Source organism: Anas acuta, chromosome W, assembly GCF_963932015.1.
Source record: "Anas acuta chromosome W, bAnaAcu1.1, whole genome shotgun sequence".
Taxonomy (NCBI): Eukaryota; Metazoa; Chordata; class Aves; order Anseriformes; family Anatidae; genus Anas; species Anas acuta.
In genome coordinates, this window is record NC_089016.1 from 24,260,401 (window position 1) to 24,274,091 (window position 13,691).

A 13,691-nucleotide genomic window follows, 5' to 3' on the forward strand; every position below is an offset into this window, starting at 1 on the left:
TGGGTATCTTGGAAATTTTCTTTTAGAGAATATTCAAAGTTACACTGTCTTCCTTTCCTCCTCAGTTTATGAATAATATCAGGAATTGTACCTCCTCCTTCTTTCCCTGTGGGCTAATTACAGCAGCTTTTGAGTACTTTGAATGTCCATGGGTGTCCTGCTTTAAGTTAGGACAGAGTTATTTAATTTTCTTCCTAGTAGCTGGTGGAATGCTGTGTTTTGGCTTGGGATGAGAAGAGTGCTGATAACACCCCGATGTTTTAATTGTTGCAGAGCAGTGCTTATACCAAGCCAAGGACATCTCAGCCTTTTGCTCTGTCCTGCCAACAGGCAGGCTGGGGGTGCAGTAAGAGCTGGGAGGGGACAGACCCAGGACAGGTGACCCAAACTAGCCAAAGGGGTATTCCATACCATCTGACGTCATGCTAAACAATATATAGGGGTGGCTAGCTGGGGGGAGGGGGCCGGACTGCTCGGGGTTAGGCTGGGCATCGGTCAGCGGGTGGTGAGCAATTGAATTGTGCATCACTTGTTTGTACATATTAGTAGTAGTAGTACTATTATCATCATTGTATTATTATTATTATTGTTATTATTGTTATTATTGTTATTATTGTTATTATTATTATTTTCCTGTCTTATTAAACTGTCTTTATCTCAACTCACGGGCTTCACTTTCCATTTCTCTCCCCCGTCCCAGAGAGGGAGGGGGAGGGTGAGCGAACGGCTGCGTGGTGTTTAGCTGCCGGCCGGGTTAAACCACGACAACCGGTCAAGGTTGCACCCTTGGCTTCCCCTTGTGCCCCCATCCAGATGGCTCGGAAGACACTCACCACTTGTCGGTGATCCCCACATATTGATAGATCGGGCCGGGATCTAACACCTTTCAACTTTGCCTTTGGCAACTCCTTGAAGAGGTAACTGGGCAGGTGAGAGGCCTTGTAGGTGTCTTCATCACAGGACACCAGCCTGGGGTAGTGCACCATCAAGCGGGCCCCCAAATTCACCTTATGGCCAATCACTGCCATGGAGAGAGAACACATTGACATGGTTAGGAAAGCAGCCTTGCCCCACCCTTCAAGGCCAAGGGCTACTTCTCCTTGTTCATAGGTGCATGTCCATTGGTGCACTGCACCAATAAGCACACAGAGCGAAGATCTTTTAATTAAATAATTCATTATATAACTCTGCAGAGTCAGGTGATTGGCGATCTTCCGCAAAGCCAGCACACCTCTGACTTGAATCACCGTTACTTGTACACAGCAAACTTGTGAAAGCTATCTCTTTGGGTACTTTTGATTGGCTATTACAGCTCGCCTAACTTATGTCTCCTGAGTTTGCACATTACAGAGAAAGAGTGGGGGATGGGGGAGCGGGGACACACCAAATTCCACATTAGCATACGTTAGCATTTTGATGGGTATGATTTTTAATACGTTTACGACCCTTAATGAGCAAAAGCTTACTACAGATTAGTCTGGAGCTGTTGTGCTCCTCCTTGTTTTCACCTTTTATCCCTTATGTCCCTTGCTTCTGCTAGCTCAAGGCTACCTGTCTCTCTGTTCCCTTATTCTCTCACCTAAAAGACTATACAAGCTATAGAAATACTACACAAGCTACAGGCCTCCCTCTAGTCTTCAAGGTTTCCTTGTTTTTTTCCCAGCTTTGGGACTACACCCTCAGGCACAGGTCAGCCCCGCAGCAGGGCAAGCGGACCCAGCGGGAACCGCAAGTCTCTGAGCCCATTCTCCCACCTCAGGTCGAGACCTGTGACATCTGGGCCGCTCCCGGCAGGCTGTAGCATATGTGCTTGCCCCAGCCTTCCCATCTCTTCATGACTGACATGCTTAGCACACCCACGCCAGCCTCCCACTCTTCAGACTAAGGTGCGGTACCTGTATGTTCGGCCCTCTCTGGATGGCCACAGAGGCCGCAGAACACTGTCCCGCTGGTGACCCCAATAGACATTGCCCTGGCACACAGGGAGAGAAGTGCAAATTCAGTGGCGCCCCAGGCGCAGTCCTGCTCGCCCCGCTCTGCCACTTCCCACTGTTGGGGGATTTGGTTTATGGTGGTGGTAATCATCGTTGTGTGTTGTAAGTATAGCTAAAGAGTCACTTGTAAAACTGCTGTGTCGGGCTTGGTTTGCTCAAAAGAAGAAGGGGGAATTGTTGAGGGATTTCTTGAAACAGCAAAAATCCCATGGCTTGCTGTAGCTGAGCAAACCAAGCTACCAGGGCAACTATGAGAAGTTCCCATGACAGTGTTCCCACATTGCCCAATTGAGGAATTCAGAAAAATATTGTTACCAGTAGCTGGCTTCAAGGACAAGGTCTATGTGACTGCTAATCACAAGGGGGTTGTTTTCTTGCAGGTGGGGTTGTTTTCTTGCAGTTGTTTGTCTGAGTGCTTTTGACCAATAATCTTGTGTGAAACACTGTCCACCCCTGTTAAGTTCTCTATAAAAGTTAGGCTATTCGGGCAATAAAATGGAGCATGATCTGACTCTACTGTGTGTCTGTCGTGCTTTCGACTGTGCTTCCTGCAACATATGGCGCCCGAACAAGCTGAGACCTGAACAGGACCCGAACAGGACATTGCAGCTTCGCCGGGACAAACATCGCAGCGCACCGGGACACCAGCAGCACCGGCACATCCGAACGCAGGGGGACCAGGAAACCAGCGGTGCCGGGACCGGCGGCGCCGGGACCAGCGGCGCCGCGATCTCGCCGCGCCGTCGGGACTTCGGAGCGCCCATCCGACCGGCGCTTGAGCAGACCGGACACCGGCCCGGAAACACGGTACACAGGCCTCACGGTGAGACGCGGTACTCCCGCTGAGAGATGCGGAAAACGGTGGGAAACGGGGTTTCGCGGCGGGACGTGGAGTTGCGGAGGGCCGTGGGAAACGGAGTCGCGGCGGGACGTGGAGTTGCGGAGGGCCACGGGAAATAGAGTCGCGGCGGGACGTGGAGTTGCAGAGGGCCGTGGGAAATAGAGTCGCGGCGGGACGTGGAGTTGCGGAGGGCCGCGGGAAACGGAGTCGCGGCGGGACGTGGAGTTGCGGAGGGCCGCGGGAAACGGAGTCGCGGCGGGACGTGGAGTTGCGGAGGGCTGCGGGAAATAGAGTCGCGGCGGGACGTGGAGTTGCGGAGGGCCGCGGGAAACGGAGTCGCGGCGGGACGTGGAGTTGTGGAGGGCCGCGGGAAATAGAGTCGCGGCTGGACGTGGAGTTGCGGAGGGCCACGGGAAATAGAGTCGCGGCGGGACGTGGAGTTGCGGAGGGCCGCGGGAAACGGAGTCGCGGCGGGACGTGGAGTTGCGGAGGGACGCGGGAAATTGACGTGATCGCGGTGCGATGCGGGACATCCGAGATCGAGCTGCTACGGGAGACCAGAGGCATCAGTGGAGAACGGCAGCCGACCCTCACCGTGTGGCGAGTCGGCACAGAGCAGAGGGGCGGACATCAGGACCCTGCAGCCTGTCTGACGTAACCATGGAGGCAGCGGCGGCTGTGCTGCTTCTCTTTGGCATTCTTTTTATAAGAGGTTTATCTTGCAATGCAAAAAGGACTATTCGTCCCCAGATCGGTGTTATAACTATGTTTCTGGATAACATTCCGTGGGGTTGCCACATTCTATGGATTACTAGTGACAATTTAGCTCTATTGCAGGGCAGGAGTGCAGAGACGCGGATTACACTGCCAAATGACCACTGGCAGGCTCTTTCACAAACAGCTTCTAAGGTTGCAGCTGGCACTGCTTGCAGCCGTATAGCAGACGTTACACTCTCTTTCCTAACTAGTAATCATGTGTCTCATCCATTTGTGGTGAATGGTCAGTGGCAAAAAGAAAAGGGGGAGAGTAAGGGACGACAAAGACAGAAACGGTACCAGGAGGATGCCACTGACACTACTAGCACGGGTAATAGGAGTAGTATAAGTGACATAGGTGCAGGGCGGCGGCAGGCACTGCCGCGCTGTGGGGCATTCTGCCTGCTGCTCGCCTTCACCTGCCTGTGCACTGCTGCCGACAGTGCTAGAGCAAAATGTGAAGACTGCTCAGACGGCAGTGATGAGAGTGCTTGTGTGAAGAAGACGTGTGCTGAATCTGACTTTGTGTGCAACAGTGGTCAGTGTGTGCCAAACAGATGGCCGTGTGATGGGGATCCGGACTGTGAAAATGGGTCTGATGAGATTGCTGATCTGTGTCATATGAGAACATGTCGGGTAAATGAAATCAGCTGTGGTCCTCAGTCAACGCAGTGTATCCTGGTGTCCTGGAAATGTGATGGTGAAAAAGACTGTAACAGAGATCCTGATTGCAAGGATGGAAGTGATGAAATTAACTGCCCTTCTCAGACCTGCAGGCCAGACCAGTTCAGATGTGAAGATGGGAACTGTGTCCATGGGAGTAGGCAGTGCAGTGGTGTGAGAGACTGTCTGGATGGCACTGATGAAGCAAACTGTAACGATGTTATTCAGTGCTCAGGACCTGGCAAATTCAAGTGCAGAAGTGGAGAATGCATAGATATCAATAAAGTGTGTAACCAGCAGAAAGACTGCAAGGACTGGGGTGATGAGCCCCTGAAGGAATGCAACATACATGAATGTGACTGTCCAGCTGGGTTTGAGTTTGTAGACAAGAGAAACTGTGGAGATATTGATGAATGTCAAAACCCTGGTATCTGTAGTCAAATCTGTATCAACCTGAAAGGTGGCTACAAATGTGAACGTAGCCGTGGCTATCAGGTGAATCCTGCTACAGGAACCGGGAAAGGGCCATACTGGTACAAAAACACAAATAACATCTCTGATTACAATGACGCTGCTAAGCAGGGTTTAGGGGTTTGTAGCATGGAGACAAGGGGTAACAACTACAGTGTTTGGAACAATTGTGCAGCTTTGGTCTTACCTCCTGATGTGCTTCTGATTTGTGGGGATGGGGCCTGGCAAGGTATCCCTGCAAATGCTATCAGATGTCCATGTTACTTAGATAAACTCATTGTATTTGCTCCTAGCTTGTTACAGTTGTGTGAGATCACCAGACATAAATGGGCATTGCTTGCATCGGATTGCAATGATAATGTTGAATTGTGTGGGGTTGCAGCTAGAGCGGCATTAGCAATTTCAGTGCCTGGAGTGGCATCTGCGGCCGCACGTAACAACTTAGAAAAATTGGTATGCTGGGCCAAGAGGCAAGCCTATGCCACGACAGAGATACTTGAGGAGATGTTACCAGATCAAAATAGTCTGCGACATCTGCTTTTACAGGATCAAGCTGCTATTGACATCTTGCTTTTGGCTCAAAGGAATGGGTGTGAGGACTTTAAGGGAATGTACTGTTTAAACCTTTCTGATCATAATGAGTCAATTCACAAATCCATTACTTTCCTGAAAGAGCATATGAGAAAGATTCAATATGGTATCAATCCTTTCAATCAATGGTTCACTGACTTGTTTGAAACAAGGTGTAGATGGTTGCTGGGTTTAGTCACAAGGGGATTAAGGATTTGGTTTATGGTGGTGGTAATCATCGTTGTGTGTTGTAAGTATAGCTAAAGAGTCACTTGTAAAACTGCTGTGTCGGGCTTGGTTTGCTCAAAAGAAGAAGGGGGAATTGTTGAGGGATTTCTTGAAACAGCAAAAATCCCATGGCTTGCTGTAGTTGAGCAAACCAAGCTACCAGGGCAACTATGAGAAGTTCCCATGACAGTGTTCCCACATCGCCCAATTGAGGAATTCAGAAAAATATTGTTACCAGTAGCTGGCTTCAAGGACAAGGTCTATGTGACTGCTAATCACAAGGGGGTTGTTTTCTTGCAGGTGGGGTTGTTTTCTTGCAGTTGTTTGTCTGAGTGCTTTTGACCAATAATCTTGTGTGAAACACTGTCCACCCCTGTTAAGTTCTCTATAAAAGTTAGGCTATTCGGGCAATAAAATGGAGCATGATCTGACTCTACTGTGTGTCTGTCGTGCTTTCGACCGTGCTTCCTGCAACATCCCACGTCTCCCCTTGGCACCAACCAGGGGCACCTGCTGTCCCACAGCCGGTGCGTGCCTTGGGGACTTGGAGAGCTCGGGGCACCACACAGCCCACCCACAAGAGACGTGGGGAGGGTGCACGCAAGATGGCTTGGACCTTTCCCCTGAGGCCCGATGGCTGTGACCTGCAGCAGGCCACAGCCCCTCTCACTAGTGGAGGAAAGCAGGTGCTACCCACAGAGCACCTACAATGCCAGCAACTTTGAGATTAGGCCCGAGCCCTGTTCCTGGCAGGCTCTGCTTGGAGGGACTGCACCTGGCTGCTGTGAGCTAAGCCCAGGGGCCACCTGCTGCCTCTCAGGGTGCTGCCTCAATCCTGCCAGGGACAAAGGAGGCCAAGCCAGGAGGCCACGTAAGAGCTCCCTTGCGCTGTCCCAGGCAGCACGCATGCTCTGCAACACCGCCACACGCTCACTCAAGTTTCCTTAATGACGCGGAGCACGTGCTGAAGATCTGAAGAGCGCTTTCCAAGGCACGGGTGCTCTCGTGATGCAGCTTTGCTCCAGACATTCCGAACACACAGAGGAATGTGCAGCCCTGCAGAGGACAGATGCAACACATCTGGTTACAGTGCCTATGGCCAGCAGCTAATGCCGTTCCATTGCAGTCGCCAGGGAGACCAGTACAGCTGCAGGTCAACACAAAGCCACAGAGGACTGATCCCACCAGCAAGGCAGAGCTGCTCCTCAGTCCCTCTCCACTAAACAGACACAGGCCACCCTCTGGGGGTGGGATTGCTCCCCCATGCTCACCTTATCAAACAGAAGGCCTTTGTTGATTTCGCCCTTGTGAGGACTGACAATTGCTGAAATCATCCTGTTGGCATCACAGAGGCCCCTCCAAAGATCCAGTAAGTTGGCCTCTGCAGAAAACTGCAGCTGGATAAAGAGGTTGGTGACTGGCCGTAGCTCAGACCACAGGTGCAGTGGCATATCCACGTCCAGCTGGAAGTGAAGAGCACGACAGCTTTGCCAGCCTGTTCTCCTGGCAGTTCCTCTGGGCCCGTGCCACGTACCAAGGGAGAGCAGGCATGTTGGCAATACCAGGTGCTACTGGAGGAAGGGTAAGTCCTCTGCTCAGTGCCAATCGCAGGCCAGCCTGCGGCAGGCAGGTCATAGCACAGTCATAGCACAAACGACAGAGGGTAATGTTCCAGCAACACTCCATCCTGTGGCAAGTACGGACGCGAGGGGCAACCCTCTGGCACGTTCCAGGGACTTGAGCAGACTCGCCCCCTTGTCCTCACCTCGTGTCCACAGCACGTCCAGAGCAAGAGTCATGGAAAAGACAGAGGGAAGTCCACCTCCCGCCACCCGTGCCTCTTTGAGGAACAGCACAAAATGGGCAGTTGCCTGGCACATGTGGCACCAGTAGCCCTGGCATCAGGTCCCCTGGGTTCCCGCCCCAGGGTGATTTTTCTTCCATTTGTCTGTTTTCACGAGAGCTCCACCCATGCAATGCACACCTTCTTCTGCCCTCCCAAAATGCAGCCTCCAGCAGCAGTGGCCTTACCTTCCTGAGAGCAGCTGCTGGTATGTGCTTGTTCATCTTTGCTGCCACTGTAGGATCACTGGACATGAGCAAAGCTGGCCTTCGGTGCCCTAAGGGAAGCAAACGCAGGCCTTCACTGGCAGGACGGGACTAGAAGGGGGTTGAAAGATGGGGCTAGCACTGGGCAAAGCAGAGCAAAGATTCTTTGGCGTTTCCTCCTGCTCCCCTCTGCAGCTGCTCGGCCAGAGCCGTCCCCTGGAAGGAGGGGGTGGCCACAACAGCCTCAGCTGAAGCACAGGAGGGACAAAGGCACAAACGCTGACTGAAAGGTGGAAGAGGGCAGGGGGAGTTCCTCCCTGGAACTCTGAAGCAGGCAGGCCCCATTTTTCCAGCCAGTCACAGAACAGGGTGAAGCAGGGACTCACTTATCCTTTCCAAACGCCGCATCTTTGCGTGTTGGTCAAACTGGCCTGCAGCATCTTGGCGTTCTGATCCAGACATGTGCTCCGTCCTCTGAAGCTGCAGACACGCAGAACAAAAGTACTGCCACTGGCCTCCCCAAGGAGCCCCGGGAGACACAGCCTGCCCCTCCACTCTCACTTTCCAGAGAAGGGCAGAACCTCTTGGTGCAGCAAGCCCACCTCTCTGGATTTTCATCTGGGACAGAAGTGCCTCCTCAGAAGGACCAGAGCCACGCAGGCATCACCCAAGCATGCCCCAGCTCTCAAGGACAGCTGTGCGACCCACGGGGGACATTGCTGGTGGGGCCCACACCCTTCCCGTGCTTCCCTCGGCCCCTCACACCAAGCAAGTACTACCCAGAGTTACCCCTGAGATGGAAGGGCGACTGCTTCAGCTCTCTACCAACCCTTATAGCTACAACTCTCTCCATGTCCAGCGCCTCAGCCTTCCAGCACCTGCCTCCTTCCCTCTCAGGTGCGGGTCTTCAGAGAGGCTCTAGAGGCCAACCCATCCACCTACCTTCAGAGCCCCTTTGCCACCAAGAAGCTTGGTCTGGATCTGTTCCTGCTCACACAGCTTCCAGCAGGTGGGTGAGACAATCACTTCACTTTTAACCGCAAGGTTTTGGGCCTCCATAACTTCATCCAGGGCCTGGCTGCAGATGAAGTACTGCTGATGGTACCTGTCTCCAGCAGCCAGTACAGTCATTTGCCCTGCGGAGATCCGTGGGGAGAGAGCAAGAAGAAGCATTGACACCGGGGAGCAGAAGCAGTCAGCAGCACTGGAGAGTGCCAGGGCTGTGCACGTGGCACAGCTGACCCTGCAGCGCTGTCCTGGTTTCAGTTAGAACAGAATTAATTTTCTTCCTAGTAGCTGGTGGAATGCTGTGTTTTGGCTTAGGATGAGAAGAGTGCTGATAATACCCCAAAGGGGTATTCCATACCATCTGACGTCATGCTAAACAATATATAGGGGTGGCTAGCCGGGGGGAGGGGGCTGGACTGCTCGGGGTGAGGCTGGGCATCGGTCAGCGAGTGGTGAGCAATTGCATTGTGCATCACTTGTTTGTACATATTATTACTTTCCTATTATCACCATTGTATTATTATTATTATTATTGTTATAAATGGCTCAGGATTCAATTTAGGATTAAATGAAAAATAGGATTTATTAAAGTAATATAAAGGAATAGAGGTAAGCAAACAGCGCTGGGTGCACCGGGAGTCTCCTCTCCACCAGGACGCACACCACTTACATCAAGCAGCTGATTTTTATGCACCTAGACTAATACATATTCATTACTACTTCTAAAAAAAAGAGATTATTATAATTAGCTTCCGGGGTCCGGTTCCTCCTACTGGAGCATGCGCATCAGTGTCCTCTGGGGGTCTCTAGGGGTCTTTCATGCTGAAGGCTCGTAGTCTTCCTCTCACCCTTTGTACTTACTTGGCACTATTCCAAGTTTATGGAACACTCTCTGTACACTCTCCGCAGGTCTTGTCTCCCAACCGTCCTTCAGCTTCTTTTCTCTTCCTCTTAATCTCTTGGCCCCCCTGGCCAGATACCAAGGATCCCATAACAGTCACCAGCAGTCACCGGTTATTATCAGTTGTTCTGAAACTCCCAAACAGGTTGGCGACTCACGAGCAATTAAAACATTCTTTCCCAGCTATTCACAGTCATCTACATAACATCTATAGCAGTGTTAAATCAATCTCGAAGAAGACAGAAAAGAAAAACTGTAACTGTTAGAACTAGAAGTCAGGAATAACAAAAGCAAACAGGTTCATAAATTTAAGGAGTGTTTTCTGAAGACGTGATAAACTGACTGGAATGAGGGGGAGACTGGGGCACACTGCATCTGTGGTTCAAGAATTAAATTGCCAGTGCAGGGCCCAGAGGCAGACAGGATTCAAACAGAATTATTACATTATTACAGACTTATTTTTTTATGGACACGAATTTATGGACACGAATTGGAATTGTTAAAACATTCCTCACATTATTGTTATTATTATTTTTGTTATTATTATTTTCCTGTCTTATTAAACTGTCTTTATCTCAACTCACGGGCTTCACCTTCCATTTCTCTCCCCCGTCCCAGAGAGGGAGGGGGGAGGGTGAGCGAACGGCTGCGTGGTGTTTAGCTGCCGGCCGGGTTAAACCACGACAAGCGCCCATACCTATCTTCAGGTGGAGCTTCTGACCCACGTGCGTGTCACGACTGCCATGCTTCTTCTGGATTTGCTGGCAACACTGCAGCACCAGGCTGATGGTCTGAGGCAGCTGAGCTTCTGATGCTCTCCACAGCACCAGCACAGCATCCCCTGGGGAAAGTGAGGGGAAGGTGAAGGCTCTCCTGAGGGACAGCAGCAAGCGGCCAGCTGGCGTGCAGAGGAAGATGGGCTTGTGGGAGGGCATCCTCCCGAAGGACGGCACCCTGGCCACAGGGACCCCTCCCTTCTGCCAGACCAGCCACAGCACCAGCCAGGGCGGCAGGGGAAGAGGGTGGGTGGCGGGGGTACCCTCTGCCCAGCACTCCTCCGCAGCTGCAGCAGCCCAGGGACACCACTGGAGGGATTGCTGCGTGGCCAGAGAGCTGCTCCATCAGGCCGGAGCACAGAGCAAGCGGCTCCTGTGGGAAACACTGCACAGCAGCAGGACACGGAAGCAGCCTCCTCCTAAGGACATACCCCCAAACTTCAGGATGTCTCCTCCAAAATCCAGCACATCTGTGGAGAAAGAAGGGAAGGCAGAGTTATGGGAGCGCCTTCTTCCGGAATCTGTGGGGCAAGCCACCTGTAGCCACAGCCCCGGCCCCTGTACAACGAGTTCGGAGGCCACACAAGCACAGTACGGTGCAAGCTGGAAGGCACCTCTAGAGAGTATCTGCTCCAGTCCCGCACCCCGTCTCCACTCAAGCCGAGCCACTCAGAGCCACCTGCCCGGGGCCACGTCCAGATGCCTGGTGAAGATCTCTGAGCGGGGACACTTGCAAATGCTGCCAAAGTGGTGGCCACCACACGCTCACAGTCAGAGACATCCCCCAGGATAAGGGGCTCAGGAGGGCCACACACAGATGTCAGTGCAAGCCTCCCTAGGTCACTGGCACACTGGCACTCACTGGATGCCCCCAGCCTGCCTGGGGTCCTAATGGCACCAAAGCCGTGTTCCATCGTGGAACTGGAACTGTCTCTCTGCAAGCACAGAGACAGATGCTGAGAAAGCGGGTGTCCCCTTGCTCATACAATCAGAGAATGATCTAGGCTGGAAAAGGCCTTCAAGATCATCAAGTCCGACCATCCACCTAGCCTACTGAGTCCCCATCACTAAACCATGTACCTTAGTGCCATGTCCACACATCTCTTAAATAGCTGCAGGGACTGGGACTCCATCACTTAACTGGGCAGGCTGCTCCAGTGCTCAACCACAACCTCCTTGAAGAAATTCTTCCCAGTACCAAACCCAAGCACAGCCTGCCCCAAATCGAGAGCCTTTCCTCATGGCCTCTCTCTTGTCACCTGAGAAAAGAGACCGACTGCCTCCGCGCTGCAGCCTCCTTGCAGGGAGGTGGGAAGCACAATGAGGTCTCCCCTCAGCCTCCTCTTCTCCAGACTAAACAACCACAATGCCCTCAGCTGCTCCTCGTAACTCTTTCCTAGACCCTTCACCAGCTTTAATGATCTTCTCTGTACATACGCAAGCAACTCAGACATCCTTCTCGTGGTCAGGGGCCCTGAACTGAATGCAATATTCGAGGTGTGGGCTCACCACTGCCGTGTCCAAGAGCTATCACTTCCCTAGCCCTGCTGGCCACACTAGTTCTCATGCAGGCCAGGAAGCCGTTGGCCTTTCTAGAGACCTGGGCACGCTGCTTGCACATGTTCAGCTGGCCGCCAAGCAGCAACCCCACATCCTTTTCTACTGGGCACATTTCCAGCCACCCTTCCCCAGGCCTATGTGGCTGCATTAGGTTGCTGTGCGCCAAGCGCAGGACCCAGCACTTAGCCTTGTTCAGTGGCATGTGACTGGACTTGGCCCAGCCTACCTCAGCAAAGCCTTCCCACCCTCAAGCCAGTCAACCGTCCCGCCTAACTTGGAATTGTCTGCAAACTTACTGATGGAGGGTGCATTCAATCCCCTCTTCCCTCCTGGTCACTGATGAAAATGTTAAACAAAAAAGGCCCTGGTAGAGTGCCCTGGAGAAGGCCACTGGTGTCCAGACACCAACTGGATTGAACCTGGATTGAACTCCACTTGCTAGGACTCCTTGAGCCCAGCCGTCCAGCCACTTCTTTACCCAGCAAACAGTATGTCTGCCCAAGCCCTGAGCAGCCAGTCTCTCTGTGAGAATACTGTGGGCAGCAGTGTCAAACGCTTTATAAAAAGCCAGGTAGACAATGACCAGAGCCTCTCCCTCCTCTACCAAGTGGATCACCTTGTCGTAGGAGATCAAGGTAGTCAGGAGGCACCTAGCCTTCAAAATCCCACGCCAGCTGCTTCTGATCCCTCCGTTGGAGGCATGTGCCATGTCACAGCACTCAGGATCACCTGCTCCATAACCTGCCCTGATACTGACATCAGACTGATGGGCCTGTAATTCCCTGGAAAGTCCTTCCAGCCCTTCCTGTTGCCTGGAGGCACATCTGCCAGTCTGCAGTCCACTGGGGCCTCCCTCGTCTCAGTGGGCAGCAGAAGAGACCTGCTGCGCTCCTTCCTTGCCACGGGAGCCCCACGGCTCCCACTGCCCCCCCAGGCCACAGTGAGCTCCACAGCCCTTCCAAGGAGGCAGGAGCAGGTGGTGCAGCAAGGCTGCCTCTGCCCTCCTCAAGCAACCTCAGGGCCCGATATACAACAGCCTGGCAGCATGGCTCTTACCCTCCAAAATGTCGCTCATGTAGTCATTGAGCGTTTGTGCCAGGTCATCAGCACCTCTGTCTGTGCCGCTCTGCTGGACACACTTCTCTGACAAAGCAGTGAAACCTGCAGGAAGAACAGGCAGAAATCAGGACATGTCTACGTGGGCCACAGGGCCTGGCAGCCAGTCCCGTGCTGCCAAGCCTAAGTGCCTGTCAGTCACTTCATCGCAAGAGAAGCCAATCCGTGCTCTCTTTAGCCATCACAGCAGGAGTCATCAACAGTGACAAGATAGCTGTGCCATCTACGGGCCAGGGCCCCCGAGGGCCTGGTGTGTCCCAATGGCTCGTTTCTGGGGAGGCTCTACCGTGCCCGACCCACCTGAAAAATCCGCTAAGAACAGCACTCCCACGATTACCTTGGGGATCAGGCTGTCCCAGGTGAAGTCCTCAGAAAGAAGGAGATTAGGGAGGAGCACACTCCTTTTCCCTATCTCAGAGTACAGGTACTTCCTCTCCCAGGCAGATGCCATGGTCAGTGCCCTGTGGTACCGGGGTACCTCAGCAGAAGACAACCATGCCCAGCTGGGAGGGAGGAGATGAAGACCCCTCAGCAGTGGTGCAGTGAGCCTGGGGCCTTCTTGAAGGACAGTTTGGTGTCTGCCGCCATGGGTCATCACAATCACCTGGTTGTGATGTCATTCATAGGTCATCGCTTATTGGCTGCCCTCCAGCAACATGGTGGGCTAACAGTGCCATCCTCCATAGATCAATGCCTGCTGAGCAGCAGCCGCTGTGACCCCGTGCAAATGTGTAGAGCTACTTCTTCCAATGAGGTTA

The 13,691-nt window shown here is 52.8% G+C and overlaps 1 protein-coding gene and 1 long non-coding RNA gene across 3 annotated transcripts in view; one reads left to right on the forward strand and one right to left on the reverse strand.

Moving 5' to 3' along the window:
- Positions 1 to 899: 899 nt before the first annotated feature.
- LOC137846745 (uncharacterized) lies at positions 900 to 6,637 on the reverse strand. The gene is made up of 3 exons (XR_011090627.1): positions 6,458 to 6,637; positions 1,896 to 1,972; positions 900 to 1,021 (listed from the first exon to the last, which is right to left on the reverse strand). It is a non-coding gene; the product is annotated as an uncharacterized lncRNA (long non-coding RNA).
- LOC137846722 (uncharacterized) overlaps positions 2,057 to 13,691 on the forward strand; it is a 96,959-nt gene continuing 85,324 nt past the window's right edge. For both annotated transcript variants that reach the window (XM_068664839.1, XM_068664840.1), the window contains exon 1: positions 2,057 to 2,817. In XM_068664839.1, the coding sequence (XP_068520940.1) occupies positions 2,490 to 2,817 (328 nt within the window). In that variant the 5' untranslated portion in view covers positions 2,057 to 2,489. The remainder of the gene's footprint in view (positions 2,818 to 13,691) is intronic.